This window comes from Gasterosteus aculeatus, chromosome 21 (assembly GCF_964276395.1).
Source record: "Gasterosteus aculeatus chromosome 21, fGasAcu3.hap1.1, whole genome shotgun sequence".
In the NCBI taxonomy this organism is placed as follows: domain Eukaryota; kingdom Metazoa; phylum Chordata; class Actinopteri; order Perciformes; family Gasterosteidae; genus Gasterosteus; species Gasterosteus aculeatus.
The window spans coordinates 18,543,169-18,564,195 of NC_135708.1; the positions used below are offsets into that span (position 1 = coordinate 18,543,169).

Genomic DNA, 21,027 nt, shown 5'->3' on the forward strand with positions numbered 1-21,027 from the left:
ACTCGATAAAACATCATTACAGTCTCCATGGCAATACAAAAATGACATCAAAGCATTTTTAATTTCTCACTTGTTCATCCAAAGTATTTTTTGATGCAGCTTATTGAAACGATCCATTATTCTTTACAAAAGCTTCCAAAGAGGAAACTGTGCAGTTGGGGTCCAGTATTTTAACCAAAGGCACATTGACACCCGTCTCTTGGAAAATCTTATTCTGCAGTGTCATGGCCAACATGGAGTCAATACCCAACGCACACAGCGCCAGGTCCCCATCCAGCTCGTCCACGCCAACGTTGCTGACGTCACTGACAATCGTTCTCACGCTGTGGAACGTGGAAGACAAATGAACTCTGGGCTGATGGCTTAGTTCCTCTTTTAGCTCCGCTTCCACCAGCGGCGACAGACGTTCTCTGAGGGACGCGTTCTGGGACAGGACGTGAACGTGGAGATTTTTGAAGTTGAACTTGCAAATGACTTGTTGCGGCCTGTTCATCAGAAGACACAGCTGGAGGGCCTCTCGGACGTCGCACACATCCATTGTCATCATTCCTTTCGCCTCCAGGAACTTTTGGAAATGGCCTTTGTTCAACAGGAGGCCGAGGTTCAGAGGTCCCCAGTTGATGGACTGACCGGCGAGTCCAAGGTGTCTCCTGTAATGACAGAACGTGTCGAGGAAAGAATTGGCGGCGGCGTAGTTGCACTGGGAGGCGTTGCCGATGAATGAGGAGATGGAGGAGTAGCACACGAAGAAATCCAGCTGGTTGGTAAGCGTTGCGCGGTGAAGGTTCAGAGCCCCACTGACTTTCGGCCGCAGCACCTTTCGGATGAGCGACTCATCGAGGTTTTCGATCAACGCATCGTGTAGCACCGCAGCACTGTGGAACACTCCTCTGATTGGACAAGATGGGAATCTTTGTTTGATGTTTGAGAGGGCGTCCGCCACCTGCATCGACACAGAGACGTCACATTTGACGTTCACGATGGTCACCCCGTACCTTCTCTGGAGGAGCTCCATTTCAAACCGCATCTCATCGGTCAGAGTACTCCTGGACAGCGTTGCAATACAACCTCCCCCGTTATGGGTAATGAACTTTACCGTCTCAAATCCCAAACCAGAGAGCCCTCCAGTTACAATATAAACACAACTTTGTTTGAATAGTTGGCCAGACCGTGCGAGCAAAGGGACGTCTGACGCTTGACAGACAGGTTCTCCGTGATTCAGAACAACTTGCTGCAGCGTCTTTTTTGTGAAGTAGGACTCGGCGTCCGCGTCGTCCTGAGGCTCTTCCACGCCCGCTGATGGAAAAGTCTCACTTTTCAAAGGTAGAGATCGTGTATCAAAGCCTAATGACAACAGCCAATTAGAGAAGGCCCTGCTCTGCGTTTGCAGACTGGCTCTCTGGAGAACATCGGCAACATTGAGTTCATGAACATGGATGTGTCCACTCTTCAGCGCAAGCATGTTTGCTGGGAAGGACGATGACGCGTGACCGCCATTGACAAAAACGACGTGTCTGACGAGACTTCCGTTCTCGTGCATCCCGTCCCAAGAGAGATCGCGCGGGGACAGAAAAACCAACGCGTGCGACTGATCCAGATGGAGCGCTTCTCCTCCGAAATGTGGCCGAGAGGAAACATTCCAGCCGGACCGGTTTGCCGTCAGGGCCAAAACTTTCACCAGAGCCGACGCCGAGTTGGAGGAGATGATGGTCAGCTTCCTGTGCTGCTGGTTCACCGTAAACAGGATCCTCTGCAGGATCTCCCATGCAAGTATGAAGTAAGACACACATGGGGCCTCTTTCAGAAACGGGAGTCTTTCCGTGTTGTAGCACACCGTTTCGGGGATCCTAATCTTTGCCGCGGCGGCGACTGGATAACAGGAAGCAACACAATCTCCCTCCCTTAGATTGTGAACATCCTTGCCGACAGCTGTAACGATGCCGCTAAAATCTAAAGCGAGAAGCCTGTGGTTTTGTGACGCGTGCTTGTTCCAGTACAGCGTCTTTCCAAAGTTCCAGTGCGACGTGGTGACGGGAAAGTAATCAGAGGAGTGCACGCACACGTTGGTCAGCCGAATCTCAACTGAGTTCTCCTGGATAACATCTGCATCCGTGTCGCGGGGGATGGCCGACAAGTGAGCCGCTCTGTATGGATCCGCTGTCTGCAGAACAAAGTCGCTCTCGCACACTGAGCGCGTGTCACCTTCACATGAAGCCCCGCCCCTCGCGGGCGTCCGTGCTGTTCTCGTCGTCGATGCTCGGCCTTTGCCGATCGCCACCTCTTGTTCCTTGCAGGTGTTTATCACGCGAGCCAGCGTTTCGACGTCCTCGCCGGTCGCGGATGCGAGGTCAACCAGCTGAAAGGAGATCTCCGGCATCTCCGCTGAACAAGCCCTCGTCATGCCAGACAGCACGAGACCCGGGCTGAGGCGGTCCACCAGCGTTTCTGACGACCGGTAGGTAATGACGCGGACGGCGCAAGAGCGTTTGCTCTCTTTCACGGCTAAAACAATCTGGCGAAGCAGCTCGCAGCAACTCACCGAGCAGTCAAGCAGCTGCTCCGATGACAAGTGGCTGAGGTCCTCCACACCCCAGATGAAGAGAACGTTTTCTACATCAGCGTTGGCAAGAAGGCCAAACACTAAACCACGGACTTGGTCGGCCATCCAGTGCTCTCGGCTCTCCACAAGTGCCGACTCCGCGTGTAGGTACGGCTTAAGCCTTTCAGCTATGCCAAGTTTGTCTCCAAACACTATTGCTTTTATTTTGCGATTTTGCAAGTCTCCGATGTCAGGAATTGGAGTTATTTCATTGTGGAAGAAGCGTGACTGAAGAGCACTAGAGCAATTGCCCAAAAATGAGATCCTCACACCCGTGAGCTCCACCAGTACATGGCCCGCTGGGGTGGAAATGCTACCACACACATCAAGGAAGTCTGGGGTCTGTTGTGTGGCTCGTAAGTACATGACCATTTCTTCTTGCAGCGGTCCGGATACGGCTATTCCACCGATGGCGGAGGGGAATCCCTGCTTCGCTGTTAGCCGGCCAATGGCCACGACAGCAGTCATTTGCAAGAAGTAGTCCAGTAACACAGGGTGTATGGAATACTCATGGAGGTGTTGCACAAGTTCATCGGGTGCCTTGATCGCTGCCACAGCTTCCTTGAATTCGTCTCCAAAGCGCACTTCATCAAGCTGTTTGAAGACAGCTCCGTATTCGAATCCCGCCACAGAAAGAATTGAATAAATCTCCTCTCTCTTCATAACCAATTTGCACCTTTGGTAGATCATGTCGAGACAGACCGCTGGTTCTTCCAACAGCAGGTGGCCATCCGCACACGTGTATGTGCCGGAGGTATGTGTCGCGGCAGCAGAATGTATTTTAAATGAAGCTCCATTCTCTGCGTGATCCAGTGTCACTTTCAGCTGGTGAAAGTTTGAGCTGAGCGTGAACAGACTCTCAAACCTCAGACTGAGCCGGAGCTGAGAAACCGGTTTCCTGGGCCTTGAACTTGCCATCACAGAGGCATAAGCTAGCTCGACATAGAACGCGCCCGGCACGATGGCAACGCCGCTGTTTTTGTGCTCCCACAGATATGGGGCGGTGTCTGAGGAGATGTTGCACGTGTACTCCGTGTTATCCTGCTTCGTTTGGGATATCAGCGAATGGGGGCGAAACGCAGATGAGTTTCCACCTTCTCTCAAAGAGTCGAAGTTCAACTCTTTTTTTGTGTTAATGAACTGATAAACTGGAAGTTCCGTGGGCAACGTCTCGCAACCCCTGTAGAGCTGATGCCAGTCCACATTGATGCCCAGCTCAAACAATTTGCCCACAGTAGACAAGATGGTGTAGGAATCTTTCCCTGGCTGGACGGAGGAAAGAACGACGGCGTTTTCCCCCAAGGTTTCATGGATGCTTCTTTGCAGAGCCCTGCGAGGTCCAATCTCCACAAACACCACATTTGCCCTCGATTGCTTGTCCCTGGCGGCGGCGCGCAGTGTTTGCTCAAATAAGACAGGCTCTCGAATGTTCCTGGCCCAGTAGCTTCCGGTTCTGAAGTCACCATCCGAACACCTGCCTCCTGTCACTGTCGAGAAGAGTTTGCACTCTTGGTCGTTGGCACCCAAGGGCCCGATGCTTTCCTCGATGTCCTCGAGGATGGGATCCATCATGTGGCTGTGGTATGCTGCCGGCACATCCAACTCGTGGAGGAAGAGACCCTCTTCCGTAAGCGTCTTCAACCTCCGATGAAGGGTGTCTACAGCGGCTGCCTCCCCCGACAGGGTGCAGGACCGGGGGCTGTTGAAAGCAGCAACGCACATTTTCCCAGAAAACTCTGGAAGGATCTTTAACACGTTTTCAACAGCCCAATTACCGACAATGAGCATTTTCCCGCCGGTGACCTTGCTCTGAAGAGCGCTGCGGTGGTACACCACTTTCACGGCGTCCTCGAGGGACAAGAGTCCAGAACAGTGAGCGGCAGCAACCTCGCCAGCAGAGTGCCCGATCACGGTGTCGGGTTTGACACCCGAGTGCTTTAGGAGAGCGGCGATGCCAACCTGAATGGCGAAAAGAAGAGGCTGGACCACATCTGGCTGGTCGAAAACAGCACGATCGAATTCACCAGCGATCCATTCGCTGATGCTGACGCTCTTATGGCTTTGAAAGAGACGCTCAACTTCTCTGACCTTGTCTCTGAAAACAGGATTCTCTCTCAGGAGCCACTTGCACATTCCCCTGTAAGCAACCCCATTTCCACAAAACACAAACACCACCTGGATGTCAGACATGATAGAATCGACATTTGTCTTCAGCGCAGATGTCAGCTGTTGTTCTAAATCTGGGAGGGAAGATGTAGGAAAAGCCTTCCGATATTTGTGTCTGGAATGACTCCTCCCACATGCCGAGGTGTACGACAGTGCCTGTAGATCAACTGACTGATTACGGCAAAGCCTCTGGAGGGTGTCGTTGACGGACAGGATCAGCGATTTCGCACAGGCCGCAGATATTACAAAGAGTTTTGGACCGCTTTTGGGGATCCGAGTGGGCGCGGTCGTCTTTCTGTACTCTCTTATGAGCGCATGTGCATTTGTGCCTCCAAACCCGAAGCTGTTGACCCCAGCCAGCCTTCCCAGTGACCCCACCGTTTCCCATCTTGCGGCTTTAACCGGAATACTTATCCTCAAAGCTTTTACGTCCACACTGGCATTGTCTTCCGAGTAGAAAACCGAGGGCACGATGGTCTCGTGCTTCATCATCAGCAGGACCTTGATGAGTCCGGCCACCCCGGCGGCCGATTCCGTGTGTCCGACGTTGCCCTTCACAGAGCCGATCCGCAGAGTCTCCGAACCGGGAGGTCTGGCTTTAGCGACGGCGTTTGAAATGCTCCCCGCCTCTATCGGATCTCCGACTGGCGTGCCGGTGCCATGCGCCTCTATGTACTGGACGTTTGCCACGTCCGACTCGGAGTAGATCCGACGCAGGAGTTCCTCCTGTTGAGTCGTGGAGGGTTTGGTGATCGGAGTGACCGAGTGTCCGTCTTGGTTGACCGCTGTTTTGCTGATGAGACCCCATATTTTGTTGCAGTCATTCATCGCCTTTGGAGAGAAAATCACACTATTATCAGCAGACAATCCAATTAGATGATTCCATGTAGTGAACTCAACGCAATGCTTGCTTACAGTTTTCAGAGGCTTGAGGAGAACGACCCCGCAGCCCTCTCCTCTCCCGTAGCCATCTGCTCTGCTGCAGAAAGGTCTGCTGGTGCCGTCGGGTGAGATCATCTTGGCCTTGCTGAGAGCTACGAACACTCTGGGCTCTATGATGCAACTGACACCTCCACAAAGAGCCATCTCACAGTCTCCTAGTTTACAGAGAAAGGAAAATTAACTGCAAAAAATGTCATTGTTGATTGCCCTCAGGTATGGCCTTTGGCTGGGGAAAGGAAACTAAATACCTTGTTTTATGGCCTGGCAGGCTAAATGAAGAGCCACCAAAGAAGAAGAGCAGGCACTGTCGATAGCAAGAGAAGGGCCAGTGAGGTTGAAGGTAAAGGAGAGTCTATTGGCAGCCACACTCATGGCCGTCCCAGTGCCATTGTAGTGGGATATCGTTGTCGGATTGTCGCTTTGAAGTATCTCGTAATCCCTGTTCATTAGACCTGCAGCAGTACCGAAGCAGAGTACATCACGGTTTGCATATTGTGATGTTCTGTTAGTTTTTGAACTGTCAACAGGTCAAATTTACCCACTTTACCCACCTATGACGTCTGATTCCAACTTTGTTCATTAAAACGCTATTACAGTTTGTTATTTAGCATTCCTGTTGTTGAAAATTGCCAAGATAAAGTCAGATAAATGAAGAAAGCTCCTTTACACTAAGAACAAATATCCCCCCACGGAGAATGCAATCATTAGCATAAGTCCTAGGCGAGCCTTCACTGAGGATAAGAAAAAGCATTAACAATGCAAAGGTGGTTTATTGTGACTGTCCAAAAGTAGATGCAAAAAGGAAAGATAATAACAATAGATGGCAATAAATAATTCAACCCTGTTGCTTATGAATCAATACTTTCTGACAGCCAGTTAACGTGACCTCTTGTCAGTATACAGTTACCCCTGGCGGCTCTGGCGTGTTACAGATCAATGGTGGTCACCTATGTAAACTCCAGTTCTGCTTCCACTGATGGTTTCCATTGACATTCCAGCATCTTCTAATGTCCTGTATGTGCACTGCAGGAGGAGTTTCTGCTGAGGGTCCATGAATTCAGCCTCTGCTTCAGTAATGCCGAAAAACTTGTGATCAAATTCATTAAAGCTGAAATATTAAAAAAAAGAAGATCCATCGCAATTGTTTTTTTAATAGTGTCAATAGAAAGATTAAATATGTAATCCTACAAAAATGATGCTTACCCTTCGATGAGAGCTGCTTTGGTTGTTTGTGTCTTTCCGGGTTTGTTGCCATCGGCATCGTACCAAAACGTGGTGTCAAACCTCTCAGGTGGAATATCTACAACACAGTTCTTTCCCTCCAACAAAACGCTCCAGAAGTTGTCCAACCCCTCACCTAAAATAAAACAGACCACAACACCTATAGTTCCTCCTAAAACATCTAAAACATTAGTCAAAGACATTTGAAAATGCATGCTCTATACCTCCGGGGAAGTTGCATCCAATGCCGATAACGGCTACATCATCGTCTGCGTCCTCCATCGTTGCTTTATTCTAAAAGCCCAAATGAAACGTCCTGCCTCTCCATAGTGAAGCTTAAAAGTGCAGCTCTCGTTGCTCTATTGGCCAAATGTAGAGCTGCTGTGCCTCCCACCCTTTTTAAACATTGTGCCATGAGAAGGGACACGAGGACACAACAATGCTCTGCCTTGTTGCTTCTCAGTTTCATCTGGAACTAAATGCAGTAACACAAACTGGAGATTATTGAAAGGCACCGGGGAATACCTGTTTGTTCTAATTCTGCTTATCACTGGCAGAATACGAGCTCCTCTAACTGCTCGTTTACACAGGAACCTGTGGTCACATCATCAGTGAAAGGACAAAAGTACTTAAACATAGCGTCCGTATGAAGGACAAGACTGCATTGATAAGGTGTGTTTAAAGCCTATGCTTAAAAAAGAACAAAAAAATAATATTCAAACCCTCACAACATATTCAAACCATCTTTTGCTAAAATTAATTACTTCTATCAACCACCGTGACTCAATTTCCCCCCATAAAATTGTAATAACACAATGTGTTTGTTATTGCTACACTGGTGAATGTAATTGACTCACAACAGACAACGCACCAAAATCTATTCCAGCATTAGATTCCCAGGAGCATCAAAAATAATATTATATTACATCGTCTCTCTTGTCATTATGCTTTAGCATGAGAAGGGTCTGAAATAGTCAGCTGGATTGAAAACTGACAATGTGCCGACTGAGTGAAAGGTGTCACTGAATGATGAACCGACTCAGCGCTTCCCCTCTGCTTGTGGTTTTAACACCATCAACTTCTCTAATTCAGTCTCGCAGCTGTCATCAGCTTTTCATTTCCAGCCGTAGCAACTTGTAATCATCTGTGCAGCTGCCATCAGTGAAGCGTTTAGCAGTAAAGCGCCAGATATTCCCTTAATGAATGCGACTGTCTCCGTTTGGATGTGTAAATAAGGGACAGTCTGCTAACACGTTAGCCACATACGCTACAGTTATATTATCTTATATTAAGTTGCTAATATTACTGAATATTCCACTTGTCATGTACAGAACACATCCCAGAGTAAAGGTAACCTTTATTTCAGCTCCAAAAAGGAACAAAGTGAAGCACAAACTCGATCCTTTCACACACATACATAGCGCGTATGTTTATATACATTTCCCAAAATTGATCCGCTACATGTGAGCTTAAAATAGGGCACATCACTAATTTGAGAAAAAGAAAAACCTTTGGGCACTTAAATAAATAAGAACAAATTGATGCATCTCAGACGTCAGTCAGAGAGAAAACTAATGTGAACAGCGGCATCAGCTGTGCTCTGCTGCAGCCACATGGAACACCAGGTGGAGGTACTTCAAAATCCTACGGTGCTCACCGGTCCGTACGAACTTTAAATGAGATCTACATGAAATCATTCATCTCGATTAAACATGATCTTTGTCAAAAGCATTTGCCTGAGAACCTTGTTTTAGACCAAACATGACTGATGCATAAAACGACTACTACACAGTGAAGGACACCTCAAACGTCCTACTATAGTAGAATATTTATGTCCACGCCGTTACACTGAGTGCGTTTAAAATCTGAAACCAAAGATGCTCTCTACAGGAAACACAGGAAAGAAATGGAGAAAAAAAAGACAAAGGAAATACAAGGCCTCCCAGAGGGCCTGTGCGTATTTGCACAGCTTCATATTTACATGATACAAGAGTCTAAAATCTCTACTGAATCAACTGCTGGTCCAGGGATTTGCCCTCGAGCACCATCTGGATCTCTTTGGCATCCAGAGTTTCGTGTGCCAGCAGGGCGTCCGCCAGCTTCTTGTGCTCTTTGCTGTAAGTCTTCAGGATGTGTCTAGCACGTTCGTACGAGTCCTGGACGGGAGACGGAGATTGGTGGATAAGAACCAGATTAAAAGGAGGAGATGGATACCTTCAAATTAAATTAAAAGTCCATCTGCGAACGCCGCGGGAACACTTACATTCAGCAGCACCCGGATTTCCTGTTCGATGATGGCTTGCGTCTCGGGGCTCTGCTTGGTCACGTCACCGTAGGTCATCACACCAAGCTGCAACAAAACCCAAATTACATCCTTTAGGTGGAAGGAACAACAGGCCTTCTCAAGCATGCGTCACTTAGCGTGATCATTCTGAGCCGGGTTTTCTTCCCAGGTCTTAGACTTAATTATACGTTATTCTAATGATAGACTGCAGAATCCAACTGAACAGAACGCCAGTGTTCCAGTCTCCGATGGAGAGAAACATTTAGATGTACATTTGTAGATGTGCCTTTGTGCAAACATTTGAATAAACTGTAAACAAAAGCACCGTTTGTAAAAAAAACGTTATCTATGTCGCTGGAAGTTCACTCACTACCCGTATGAATTAAAAAGTTACCTTGTCACTCATGCCGAACCTGGTCACCATCATTTTTGCTATTTTGGTGGCTCCGTCAAAGTCACTGGAGGCTCCTAAAAAGCAGAATGCATCACAATGTTACAGAACGTAGCAGCTGGAGGACGTTATTTAATAGGACTGGAGGACTATTGTGTTCACGCACCAGTGGTGATGTACTCGTCTCCAAAGATGAGCTCCTCTGCCACTCTGCCGCCCATGTTGACATCCATCTGGGCCAGCAGCTGGGCTCGCGTCTCACTCCAGCGGTCGTTCTCGGGGAGCAGGGACACCTGGAGGACAGGGACGAGGACATAACGCGTGAGCTGGAGGTTTAGCGCCAACAGCAAAAACAAATGACAAACGTTGCTGGTAGAGAGCGAGAAAAACAAAACAACAGCTCACATGGCCAAGAGACGGGCCTCTGGGCATGATCGTGGCCTTGTTGATGGGCATTGCATCTTTGGTGTAGTAGGCAACAATGGCGTGGCCGGACTCGTGGTAGGCCGTGATGGTCTTATTCTTCTTGTCGATTTCAACGCTCTTCCTCTCCGGGCCTGGCAGTCCAAGGAACAGAGTAAGAGTGTGTTTAAAAAACATTCCCGTCTCACGTGACGCAGAGCGGATCTAAACCCGCTGCGTATTCACCCATGATGATCTTGTCCTTAGCGAACTCCAGGTCCTTCATCGTGACCATCTCCTTCTCATCCATGGCGGCCTTCAGGGCGGCCTGGTTGACCAGGTTCTCCAGCTCGGCCCCGGTGAAGCCCACTGTGCCCCGGGCAATAATCGACGCGTCCACGGCTGTAAAAGAGTAACACAGCGGTTCAGTGTTCAGGGGACAACGCGGTCCTTTAGAGGGAAGGCAAACAGAAGGTTTTCTCAAAAGGGTTACAGCTCTGATCGCTTTGAAGCGGTTTTAGTTGACATGTCTGAGACCTACCCGGGTCCATCTTGATCTTGGAGAGGTACAACTTGAGAATCTCAGTGCGTCCTTTCACGTCGGGGCGAGGGACAGTGACCTGCATGTCGAACCTTCCGGGCCTCACAAGAGCGCTTGAAAGTAGCAGCAAAGTCCGGTAAGTTACAAGACTTTACCGCTTCAAGTATTTTATGTCACACTTCTGACGGTTTCTTCAGAAGCCAAAATTTAATTTAAATGTGAGTGCATGAAAAGATTCCAGTCAAACATAGTAACAGGGGAACTAGGACAATAACAGAAAGGATAAAAACAGCCCGCAGCATCTGTCAGAAGGTAAAGGTCACAGAGTGACACGAACTGTTCCTACATGTGTGGATTTACCTGATTTCAAACGGAGCACTCTACTGAAATCAAAACCTAGCTAAACATCTGTGGAATGTATAAATACCTATCCAGAGCCTCTGCAAAGTTGGTAGCGCCAATAACGATGACACCTTCATTTGGTTTGAACCTGTAAAACACCAGAACATTGAATGTTAGAAGGGATTAGTGTCTTTTTTTACACTCTGCAGTTTAAAAAAAGGCATAAAACTGACCCATCCATTTCAGCCAGCAGCTGGTTGATGGTTTGTCTCGAATAGGGATGCATGGGAGACTCTATTCTCTTCCCACCGACGCTGTCCAGCTCGTCGATGAAGATGACACAGGGAGCGTTGGCTTTGGCCTCTTCTGCAAACCGAGGAAGACAAAGGCAGAGACTGTAGTCGCTTCGCTACAGGCTGAATTGGCGCCTTTCATTTTCTCACATTGAGCAAACTTACTGAAGAGGTTCCTGATTCGACTCGCACCGACGCCCACAAACATCTCATCAAACTCCGATCCGGAGGCGTAGTAGAAAGGCACGTCGGCCTCTCCAGCCACGGCCCGGGCCAACAAAGTCTTTCCTGTTCCTGGTGGGCCGACCAGGAGGATCCCTGAGACCACAGCAGGGGCAGCAAATTAGAATAAAACAGCAGCATATTTAAACATATAGGACAGGACCACATTGCCACATGTGTGCTTTAACTTCCTGCACAATGAAAACAGAAGAAATGAGACATGTGGAGGAAACATAAAATACCTTTCGGCAGTTTTCCGCCCAGAACAGTAAATTTTTGGGGGTTCTTGAGAAAGTCGACAACTTCTTGCAATTCATTCTTTGCCTCCTCGACGCCTTTGACGTTCTCGAATGTCACATTCTTCACCTGGACGGGGTCGACTGCCGAGTCAAGACCAGATGTGGTGCGGAACCTCACTGTGAAATCCAAAATACAACCGGCTCAGTGAAATGGCGCCAGAGATGCGGCACACTGGTATTGAAAATATACATAGAGGATGAAGATATTCGAGGATTACTACACAGCAGAATCAGTGAAACTCGACATACACATCGAGCGGAGGCATCATGTCTTATTGGTTATTGTTAAATGCAAGTCATTACCTACACATTAAATTGGCAACAAGCATTGTAGAGAGTAAAAACTGAAACAAACCAGCATCAGAAAAGGAGCCTTTACCCGACAAAAACGGGGATCTTGATAATCCATAAATACCAATAAGTAGAAGGACCAATAGGATCAACCTGGTTCTCCTCAGAGAGTCTGTAAAGCAAGAGAACAGACAAATATTAGTTGTTTATGTCAATCGGAGGGCACGGACGCCCAAAGACCACCCTGAATCTTTTCACTATAGAAGCTTCCTTTTCTTCACAAACAACAACCGTAGTGCCCGTTGGCTACATGCCTTGTGTTCTCTGAGTGAAGGCCTGAGACCTCATGAAGCCCTCGGTGAAACCCGTCTTGAAAGCTTCCTGCTGGTTAACGGGAACGTTCTTTTGTTTCGTCAGTTCGTCCAGTGATTGTGCTTCTGGGACCTTTTCCCTCTGAAGAAATCCCTGTGAGGCGAAACAGAGTTGGTCGGTTAGAACTCCCCTTCTCACTTCCTAATTCTACCCCCCGCCCCCAAATTATTATGGTAACACAGAGTTCCTTTTAATAGGTTCCGATAGTTTCGCCGACCTTCATGAAGGACGGCGTGTAGGCCTCCGACTCCACCGGACCGTCGTAACCAGACTCTGTTCGTCTGGTCCTTGATTGAAGAGTCTTGAAGCCCCGATTCTGGACCCATACTTAAAACAGAGACACATTGGGACAGCCGAAAAACCTTAACATGTCCAGCATGTATCACACACAGCAGATCAAGCAATCAAAGTCAGTGTCTCACCAGGCAATGATTGTAGCTCTGAGCAGGCTTCTCTTAGAGGACTGTGGTATTGTCTGTGGAAAACATGGGAGCCAAAAACTCCCATCCTTCTCTGTGAAAACCCTGTCAGACGAACAAGAGCTTTGTTACAATTACATGATTTAACAAAATTACAACCGTGTCAAAATAGTTTTCGATCGTAACAAATCGTGTCAGATACGGCATCTTGTCGTAGAGTAGGACTGTCTGAGAAAATACAAAGTCGGGAGACCTGAGATGCTCACCATGTTTGTTGTGAAAGAAGCTGTCGGCAGAAACGTGACTCGACCTCCATATGGAGGAACCGGCAGGAGGTTCCTCTGGTCCGGACACAGGCAATAACCTGCGGACCAGCTCATCCAGCTGACTCACCCGGATCTCGGAGAGCCCCAGATCCCTCAGGCTCACACTGGGCTGCAACGAGAGGACAGCAAGAGTAGCAGTTATTGACACCTTTATAGGACAATAATTACAGGTGGCTTTTCAGAGCCTTTAAAAACTTTCTGAGACATCTTTGGAAATATTGTTATCGACTTATGGAGATTTTCACAGGCTAGCCCGGCGTCACTACACTGAAATGGGCAAAGTAAATAGTTTGAAGATGAAATATACAATGTGGCAGAGGATGGTTAGGAATGACTAGTAAAAAGAATAATAATAACAATTCTATTAACTACTGTGTGTCTAACAATGGCAAAAAACAACATGAATCCTTTCCCCTTTTTACATGATTCTTGTATGAATGAGGATGATAATAATAATAATAACTATTCACACAAGAGGGATTCATCTTGCTTGGTGTGATTAATCATCATAAATTGTCCAGACATATTCAAGGTCTTTGGTTACAAAACTATTGGTTTGCCCCTGTTGCCTAATGTCAAAGGTGGACAGTGAGATTTTTGTTGTTCAGCACAACAGGGTGAAAACATTGACATACTTTTTCCACACTGGGATTATTTAACGTATCCGTGGAGTCCGTCTCACCTCTTTAAGATACGAACTGTGCTCTGGAAAGAAGTCTTTGTGCAGCGTCTGGACTGAAGCTGTGGCTGAGTTCTTCAGGGAGTGGAGGGCATTGATGAGTTGGCTGAGGGGCACTATCATCTGAAAGATAAACAGTGGATGAGGAACACACACACGCACACGGTTGGATCAACACTGTATGTACTGAACACACGCATTAGTTAATGTTTAAAAGGGTATTTCATGTGATTCGTCCAGCCAGGACATTGGGGGGGGGGGGGGGAGGGTTGTTTTTAATGTTATTTTAACTCGTTCCCACTGCGAGAGCAGCATGGCGCACGTACGTCAGATGTGACAGTTGTGTAACGTGAACTCTTTGAAAATTAAGTAACAAACCTAAAAATCGGAATTTAGCCTCTTCCCAGACATATCAGATATAGTAACACACACAATCGACACGCGTTGATCGTCGGGGCTCGCTGCTGTGAAGTAGCTCACGATGACAACGTGACGTAAGCGTGCGTTGCTTATGTAGAGATCTGCCGTTGGCTTGTCAATGCTAACGTTAGCCAAGCTAGGTTGTCATTGACCACAACAGAAGACACGTTATCTACAACGAACGGCCGAGCTCCTTATTGTGATAACGTATCCCACGAGTGCACTTTCCGTAAAACGCCAACGTTAACTAAAAGACGTTATGCTGACACAAGAATACGCACATTAACGTTAGCTAGCTTAATAAAAAAAAACGGGCTATCCAGCCCGCTTACCTGCTGTGGCTGAAACGATGTTGACAGCGAAAACATTTTTGCCGAATGATAATTCTGAATTAGGAGCTGTGGCGGGGTTGATGTGTGAGGAGAGACCCTCTTAAAAATGCTAAACAACCAGTCCTTCTGGGAGGGATGTCCTTTTGTTTTCCTTCTTACACAACTTTCAGCAGCTTAGCTAACAAACTGCAAATGGATTCCCCGGCATCGGAGGTCAAATGGACTACAATATGACGTCATGTTCGATTACTACCGGGTGCATCTTGCAACAACACATCATTCTTTGAGGACCCAAACGGCAGGTTTATTAGGATTAACGTTGAATCAATAAAACACATTTTACAACAAATGTACGACACAAATATTAATATTATTTTTTAAATTTCCTCTCTCTCTTTCCCAGGGATAATACGCTTGGATAACTGTTGACACAATTTCTATATTCAACGTTAAGTTAACTTAGTTCTTTCCCGTGTGTGTTTCTCTTGCCTGATTACAATTAAAATATAAAAATCTCAAGTGAATACAATAAGGTTTTTGATAAATCTTAATACTCAATAGCCAAACAAAACATAAAACCTGACAAAAACAGTGATGAAAAAAACAAATAAAAAAAATACATAAAGAATGCACAGAATATTTTATTTTATATATAGTTACTTGATTTAAAAAATGTTATTATGTATAATACTTATATAATCTCATCCCACATCGAGAAACATTTTTGATTTTCACACAGGCGGATAGTTGTACAACTAAATGGAACTGACGTCAGCGGACCCCAAAAGGCAGCGAATTCAAAAATTCAAAACAAACCCTAGATTGTTGTTTTAACATGCAAGTGTTTACGCTGAGCTAGCTGGCTGTTGCGGACGCGACCCAACTAATCGATTAGATTTGCGGCCCTCAATAACAATGGACGCGGATGAGATGCAGGACTCCGGTGGAAATAAGTCGTTGGAAATCGCGAAGCCTCCTTCCATCGAGGATTTCATCGTTTTGAAGCCCATCAGCCGCGGTGCTTTTGGCAAAGTCTACCTCGCACGGAAGAAGTGCAATGAGCAATTATACGCCATCAAGGTGAGTCTGTTTGGACCTCGACAACGTTGACTTATTCCATTCGGCTCATCATAGTTAAAAACTTCCTCTTTGTTTGTTTGGTCTTCTTTAGGTGATGAAGAAAGCCGACATGGTTGACAAAAACATGACCGGTCAGATGAAGGCAGAGAGAGACGCCCTCGCTTTGAGCAAAAGCCCCTTTGTGGTTCACCTGTTTTACTCCCTGCAGACTGCAACCAAGATCTATCTGGTAACACCCACATATCAAATAATGACATCTGCGCAAAACACAAATACTTAAGTGAATTTAATGTTTTACATTCATTTCACTTCGCAGTTAATGGAATACCTCATTGGTGGAGATGTCAAATCTCTGCTTCACATCTATGGCTATTTCGACCAGGACATGTCTGTAAAATATATTTCCGAGGTTGCACTGGCTTTGGACTACCTCCACCGCCACGGTATAATCCACAGGTATAAATCAATGTCTGTCCATGTGTGTAATACTGATAAATCAAGTCTTCGGTTGGGATGTTTTGTGTGAGCTGGACATTTATCTGAATGACATGTTTTCCTTTAGGGACTTGAAGCCAGATAACATGCTTATATCCAACAAAGGTCACATCAAACTGACAGACTTTGGCCTCTCTAAAGTCAAGCTTGACCATGGTATGAGCCCCGTTTGACACCTGAACAAATTGTGACCTTCCCTGCTTGTAATGTTATTAATATTTCCTTTTACTTCGTCTGTGTTTCTACCAGAGCTCAGTCTCATGGATATCCTCACTACTCCATCTTTGGCGAAACCCAGACAAGATTACTCCCGCACCCCGGGTCAAGTCCTCTCTCTAATCAGCACCATTGGATTTGTGAGTTCATTTATATAACTTTGCCACGAGAATCGCGTACTTTATATGTAGTTTCCGTTGAATAATGACTCCCTTTTCGTTTTAATCAACACAGAATTCACCTACAGGAGAAAGCAAGCGTCACAGCAGCGCATCCGCTGTGTCCAGTCCCATGTCCTGTGGCAAAATAAAACCGAGGAGTAGCTCTTTCGCTTCTCCTATGATGAAGAAAAAAGATAGTCCGTACTCTCCGCTTCCTTGGAAAACCGGTACGTCGCGGTAGTTATCCAAGAAAGACGCCTCATGGCTTTTCTCCTCCCATTGATTAGCGTTGTAGCGTTAAAGAGTTTTTATTGATAAAAGGCCTGTGCGTAGTATCGACCCCCTGGTCCTGCTTGCAATGAAGTTTCTCTCGATCGTCTCTAAAGGACCCAAAAACATGATGTTCAGCCCTCACTGCCTGGCTAAGAATCTGACCCCCTCACTGCTGAAGACCAGGAAGAGGTTTGAGACGATGAGTGCAGGGAGCACCGACACCGAATGCGGCATCAGTCCACTGTGGGAGTGCGAGGAGGTCAGTGACCCCAATCCTGTAGCTGTATGATATTGTACACTCCATTAAACCATGTAATGCTTTGATTAGCGTTGTCCTGACCAACTTATTCACCTCCAAATCTTAATTCAAGTCATTCCATTTTATTACGTAGTTTGAAATAGTTCCTCATTGCCGACATTTTGAATTGGATACTGACGATATGACTTTATTAGTTATGGTGATTGTTCTTTTTTGTTTTTTTTCTTCTTCTTCAGAAAGAAAACGAACATGCTAATGAACAGAAGGTGAGACGACATTCTGAGTCCAGGCGGCCTGAGCAGGAGTCCGCAAAGATGGCCGCCTTTGGCTTCTCTGACAGGGCCGCCGGCGCTCTGTCAGAAGACCACCGCGCGGGCAAGAGGCCTCCCGCAAACCAGCTGGAGCCGCTTTCCACATCTGCGGACGTGGTTGGTCTCTCGGCCTCGTCGTTGAAGAGAAAATTCTGTGAGGTCGAGAGAAGCCCCGAGCCGCGGGACAGCCAAGCCAAGAAGAGCAACGAGGCCTACAAGAGGTGCTGCGCGGTCCCAGAGGAGACGGCGAGGTCCCACACCGGCCTGACTGGAACGTTCTGCACCATCCGGATAGACGACTTCCTGGCCTCCTCGAAGGGGATCGGGATCCCGAAGCGCTCCAGCCCCATCGCCTGCACCAAGAGCCTTTTCGGCGAGCTGGAGGAGCCGCCGCAGGACGTGTTCGACGACGGCGCCAAAGACCTGTCCGGCTTAGGCTCCACGTCGCCACTCGACGGGAACCGCGACATTTGCAGGAGCTTGAGCCTCGACTCTGACGGCTCGGTGCACGAAACGTCTCTCACCATCGACAGCCGCGCCCCTTTCGGGTCGCGCAAGCGTTCCAAAGGGAACAACTCCGCCGCGGCGGAGCCCGAGGGGAATAACAACTCGTTCATCACCGGGTCGCTCCCACAAACTCCGTCCCAAACACCCAAACCGGGTAACTTTGGCCGGCGGGGATCTCAGTGCTCCGCTCTGAACCTGCACGATGACTTCGCCGGGGTCGGACAGTCGCCCTCGTTCCTCAAGCCGCGTAACATCGTGGCCTTCCGCAGCTACTGCAGCTCCATCAACCGCTCCAACGCGTCCGGCGTGTCCCGGTTCAGCGTCGGCTCCATCGAGGCCATGGACTTCTCCAACGCGGCCTCCCACCACTCCGCCTCCGGCATCGTGACGCCGGTGCAGAGAAGGCTGCGATCCAACGGCTCAAGCTATCAGGTGATTGTGCAAGGACACAAGATGAGAAAGGCAGAACGGTTAGGAACCCAATCACGTCCTAATTTTATTAGACTTTCTTACAAATACCATGGAACTCAATGTGCACAGTGCAACTATTCATACAATTTACGCTGAGGAAACACCAGAGGATTAAAAAGGTGGATTTTGAGTTCCCTTCAAAGAAATTACAGTATAATTAGTACAAATCTTACAGGTTATTTATTGGAGGGTTTTTAATGCAATCATATGTCGTGTCATTTTTCATTTCCTTTTTCTTTCCCCCTCGCATCAGACTCCTCAGCCCATGTCGACCTCTCACACCCCCTTCAGGACCCCAAAGAGCGTCAGGAGGGGCGCGCTGCCCGTCGAAGGCGCACAAATCTTAGGAACTCCAGACTATTTGGCTCCGGAGCTTCTCTTGGGAAAACCGCACGGTAAGAGTGGTGAAATTCCAAATTCCAAGCACCTCCGAAAACACCAAAAAAAAAGCCCAAACAGGTGGTTCAGACGTCGGATGGTGGGCTTTGTAGTTTGTGACTGGCGTCCTCTTTTTTTTGAGTTTCAGGAAGTTGCCCGCGCGGTAAGTTTGTAATGACGTTGCTGTTTGTGCAAGCGAGCTCGCATGTTCACCCAGCCTTCTAATACGGCAGAACGAAAGAGCTGATGCTTCCCCGGGTCTTCTTTCCCCGCTGGTTCTGGTTCTGTCTACAAACTGTGGGTCCAATCAGCGGGAAGGGGGGGGTCAGGTCAGCATCTTAAAGGCATTTCTAACATTAGAGCTAATCACATGGTTAACAGCTGGAAAATCAGCCTGACGTGCTTTTAACTGGAATAAAGACTTTTTAGGTCTGCAGATTTGGGGTTAATTTAGCTTTTAGCATTGAGCATTTTCCGTGCACAATGTGGTCTATTGATAACCGATCGATTTGCACGTGCTCGGATTCATTCAACACGCTGGCGGTCGTAGTTCAGTGGCACGCTGCCGCTCTGTAGCGTGATTGCTGCTGTTTGGAGCCATGAACAGTCACTCTGTTGGCACGAAGGACCCCGTGTGGCCCGATTCACAGAGGGGGGGGGGGTCCGAGGGGTCCGGAGCCGGCGGCTGTATGAAACGAGTCTCTCCTTTGCTTCCATCCAGACTGCATGGTGGATTGGTGGGCGCTTGGTGTGTGTCTTTTTGAGTTCCTCACAGGCGTGCCGCCGTTCAACGACGAGACCCCTCAGCTGGTCTTTCACAATATTCTCAACAAAGGTTTGTTCAGTTTTCTTTCACAGAAATGTCCCAAACTAAACCGCAAAATCTGTATTAGATGCTCGCCGTGTTAGTAAAGCATTTTTTTGTCTGTTTTTACTGTTAGATATTCCCTGGCCCGAGGAAGAGGAAGAACTGTGTGTGAACTCAAGAAATGCGATTGAAATTCTTCTGACCGTAGACACGAGAAAACGAGCTGGTCTGAAGGGTGAGGGACGCTTTTATTCATTCTTTTTTTATTTTCCTCAATTTTAAAGCAGCACCGTGAGGGAAATACTGGCATCTAGTGGTGAAAGTTTAAATTTAAATCAACGGAATACACAATTTAAATCAACGGAATACACAATTTAAATCAACGGAATACACAATTCCCTAGAATTACACTCGCCCCAATGTTTAAAAAACTAGTAATGTTTTTAACAGAGCAAATGTAATTTGTTTGGGAGAAATGAGAATTTTACTGAACCTTCTGTGGTTGTAAATATAAATATTGGGTCTTTTCTATTTCTAGTCACCCTCTAATTTAATAAAACACTAATATTGGCCTTCGTTTGAACACCTGTCCCCTCTCAATCGTCCCTCCACTAGAACTCAAGTGCCACCCCCTGTTCGAGGGCTTGGACTGGGACGACCTGCAGAACCAGCCGATGCCTTTCATTCCTCAGCCAGAGGACGAAACCGACACTTCGTACTTTGACGCGAGAAACAGCGCTCAGCACATCGACGTGTCCGGCTTCAGTCTGTAGAGTCGCTCCCTTTAACAGTTTTATTCAACTTTTGTCCGCTGGAGACACGTAACAATTCAGAAATGCCCCATAATGGATTCTGATTTGTTTCTCTTTTTAGGGTTGTAACATTCTTGTTTTTTTAAAACATTTTACCTGCGCAAACGAAACTAAATGTCTGCTCATTTAGTTACGAGCTGCAGAAAGTAAGCTTGTTTTAAATCTCTGTATCACAGTTGTTCTAAAAGTAGGTTCTTATTCTAGCAGGATAGTATTTGCTACTGCGTTACCTCCCTAATAGGCTTTGATTTCCTTTTCCTGTATTGATTAAATGTAAGATAACTGTATATGTTGATGAAGGGTTGTGTTGATGACTAGGTGGGCGGGTCCCCTGAATTTCTCTTTAAGGGTGCTGAAGAAAAACATGGTAATATATTCATGATAATCTATTTTATATGTAAATCTTGTCCTTGGTTTTAGAGTACTTTGTGTTTTTTTGCTGCTTTTATGTCACGTGTTTGTCATTTTGATGTGTCCGTTTTCCACACAAGTTTTTTAGACGAACAATCTTGTTCGCTCTAAGAAAAAGGTGAAATACAAATAAAATATTGTTTGCAACATGATCTCCATTGTACCAGATGTAAAGGTCTAAAGTGTTCATTAAAAGCCCTTAAAGTATATTAACTGTGGCTTTAAGAATTTGTTCCTTTGCTCAGCGTTTTGCCGTACAAACGTTCAGTTGTATTTTCACAGCTCTCAAAGAAAGCACATTAAC

The 21,027-nt window shown here is 47.0% G+C and overlaps 3 protein-coding genes across 5 annotated transcripts; 1 reads left to right on the forward strand and 2 right to left on the reverse strand.

The window, feature by feature from the left end:
- Window positions 1–23: 23 nt before the first annotated feature.
- pks1 (polyketide synthase 1) lies at window positions 24–7,210 on the reverse strand. The gene is made up of 6 exons (XM_040166814.2): window positions 7,153–7,210; window positions 6,911–7,064; window positions 6,655–6,815; window positions 5,956–6,159; window positions 5,681–5,862; window positions 24–5,596 (listed from the first exon to the last, which is right to left on the reverse strand). The coding sequence occupies exons 1-6, from the start codon at window positions 7,208–7,210 to the stop codon at window positions 101–103; spliced, it is 6,255 nt and encodes a 2,084-aa protein (XP_040022748.2). The 3' UTR covers window positions 24–100.
- A 1,058-nt stretch (window positions 7,211–8,268) lies between these two features.
- On the reverse strand, window positions 8,269–14,941 carry LOC120811463 (ATP-dependent zinc metalloprotease YME1L1). 2 transcript variants are annotated; one of them, XM_040166819.2, is made up of 18 exons: window positions 14,542–14,941; window positions 13,793–13,912; window positions 13,051–13,219; window positions 12,788–12,889; window positions 12,583–12,692; window positions 12,308–12,458; window positions 12,082–12,165; window positions 11,646–11,819; window positions 11,347–11,499; window positions 11,122–11,254; window positions 10,974–11,036; window positions 10,547–10,659; window positions 10,252–10,407; window positions 10,009–10,160; window positions 9,770–9,896; window positions 9,607–9,680; window positions 9,192–9,278; window positions 8,269–9,084 (listed from the first exon to the last, which is right to left on the reverse strand). In XM_040166819.2, exons 1-18 carry the CDS (start codon window positions 14,575–14,577, stop codon window positions 8,932–8,934), a joined length of 2,157 nt encoding a protein of 718 aa, XP_040022753.2. In that variant the 5' UTR covers window positions 14,578–14,941; the 3' UTR covers window positions 8,269–8,931. The 2 variants fall into 2 exon arrangements, with proteins under 2 accessions (XP_040022753.2, XP_040022752.2); XM_040166818.2 differs by having other exon boundaries at window positions 12,058–12,165; window positions 14,542–14,832.
- Window positions 14,942–15,287: 346 nt separating this feature from the next.
- mastl (microtubule associated serine/threonine kinase-like) lies at window positions 15,288–20,932 on the forward strand. 2 transcript variants are annotated; one of them, XM_040166816.2, is made up of 13 exons: window positions 15,288–15,621; window positions 15,713–15,850; window positions 15,938–16,077; window positions 16,184–16,272; window positions 16,366–16,472; window positions 16,567–16,720; window positions 16,880–17,025; window positions 17,262–18,275; window positions 18,568–18,709; window positions 18,841–18,855; window positions 19,414–19,527; window positions 19,634–19,735; window positions 20,116–20,932. In XM_040166816.2, exons 1-13 carry the CDS (start codon window positions 15,457–15,459, stop codon window positions 20,271–20,273), a joined length of 2,484 nt encoding a protein of 827 aa, XP_040022750.2. In that variant the 5' UTR covers window positions 15,288–15,456; the 3' UTR covers window positions 20,274–20,932. The 2 variants fall into 2 exon arrangements, with proteins under 2 accessions (XP_040022750.2, XP_040022751.2); XM_040166817.2 differs by lacking the exon at window positions 18,841–18,855.
- Window positions 20,933–21,027: the final 95 nt, after the last annotated feature.

Bases quoted from the DNA above. Each gene is read 5' to 3' on its own strand.
- LOC120811463 (XM_040166818.2), bottom strand. From the start codon at position 14,577: ATGTTTTCGCTGTCAACATCGTTTCAGCCACAGCAG. The intron at 11,255-11,346 runs GTAAGTTTGCTC...CTCGGTTTGCAG, and splicing joins TCGAATCAGGAACCTCTTCA to AAGAGGCCAAAGCCAACGCT. The intron at 11,037-11,121 runs GTCAGTTTTATG...GGTGTTTTACAG, and splicing joins CTGCTGGCTGAAATGGATGG to GTTCAAACCAAATGAAGGTG.
- pks1 (XM_040166814.2), bottom strand. From the start codon at position 7,210: ATGGAGGACGCAGACGATGATGTAGCCGTTATCGGCATTGGATGCAAC. The intron at 6,816-6,910 runs GTAAGCATCATT...TTAATATTTCAG, and splicing joins AAAGCAGCTCTCATCGAAGG to CTTTAATGAATTTGATCACA. The intron at 5,597-5,680 runs GTAAGCAAGCAT...TTCTCTCCAAAG, and splicing joins TCCTCAAGCCTCTGAAAACT to GCGATGAATGACTGCAACAA.
- mastl (XM_040166816.2), top strand. From the start codon at position 15,457: ATGGACGCGGATGAGATGCAGGACTCCGGTGGAAATAAGTCGTTGGAA. The intron at 15,622-15,712 runs GTGAGTCTGTTT...GGTCTTCTTTAG, and splicing joins AGCAATTATACGCCATCAAG to GTGATGAAGAAAGCCGACAT. The intron at 17,026-17,261 runs GTCAGTGACCCC...CTTCTTCTTCAG, and splicing joins CACTGTGGGAGTGCGAGGAG to AAAGAAAACGAACATGCTAA.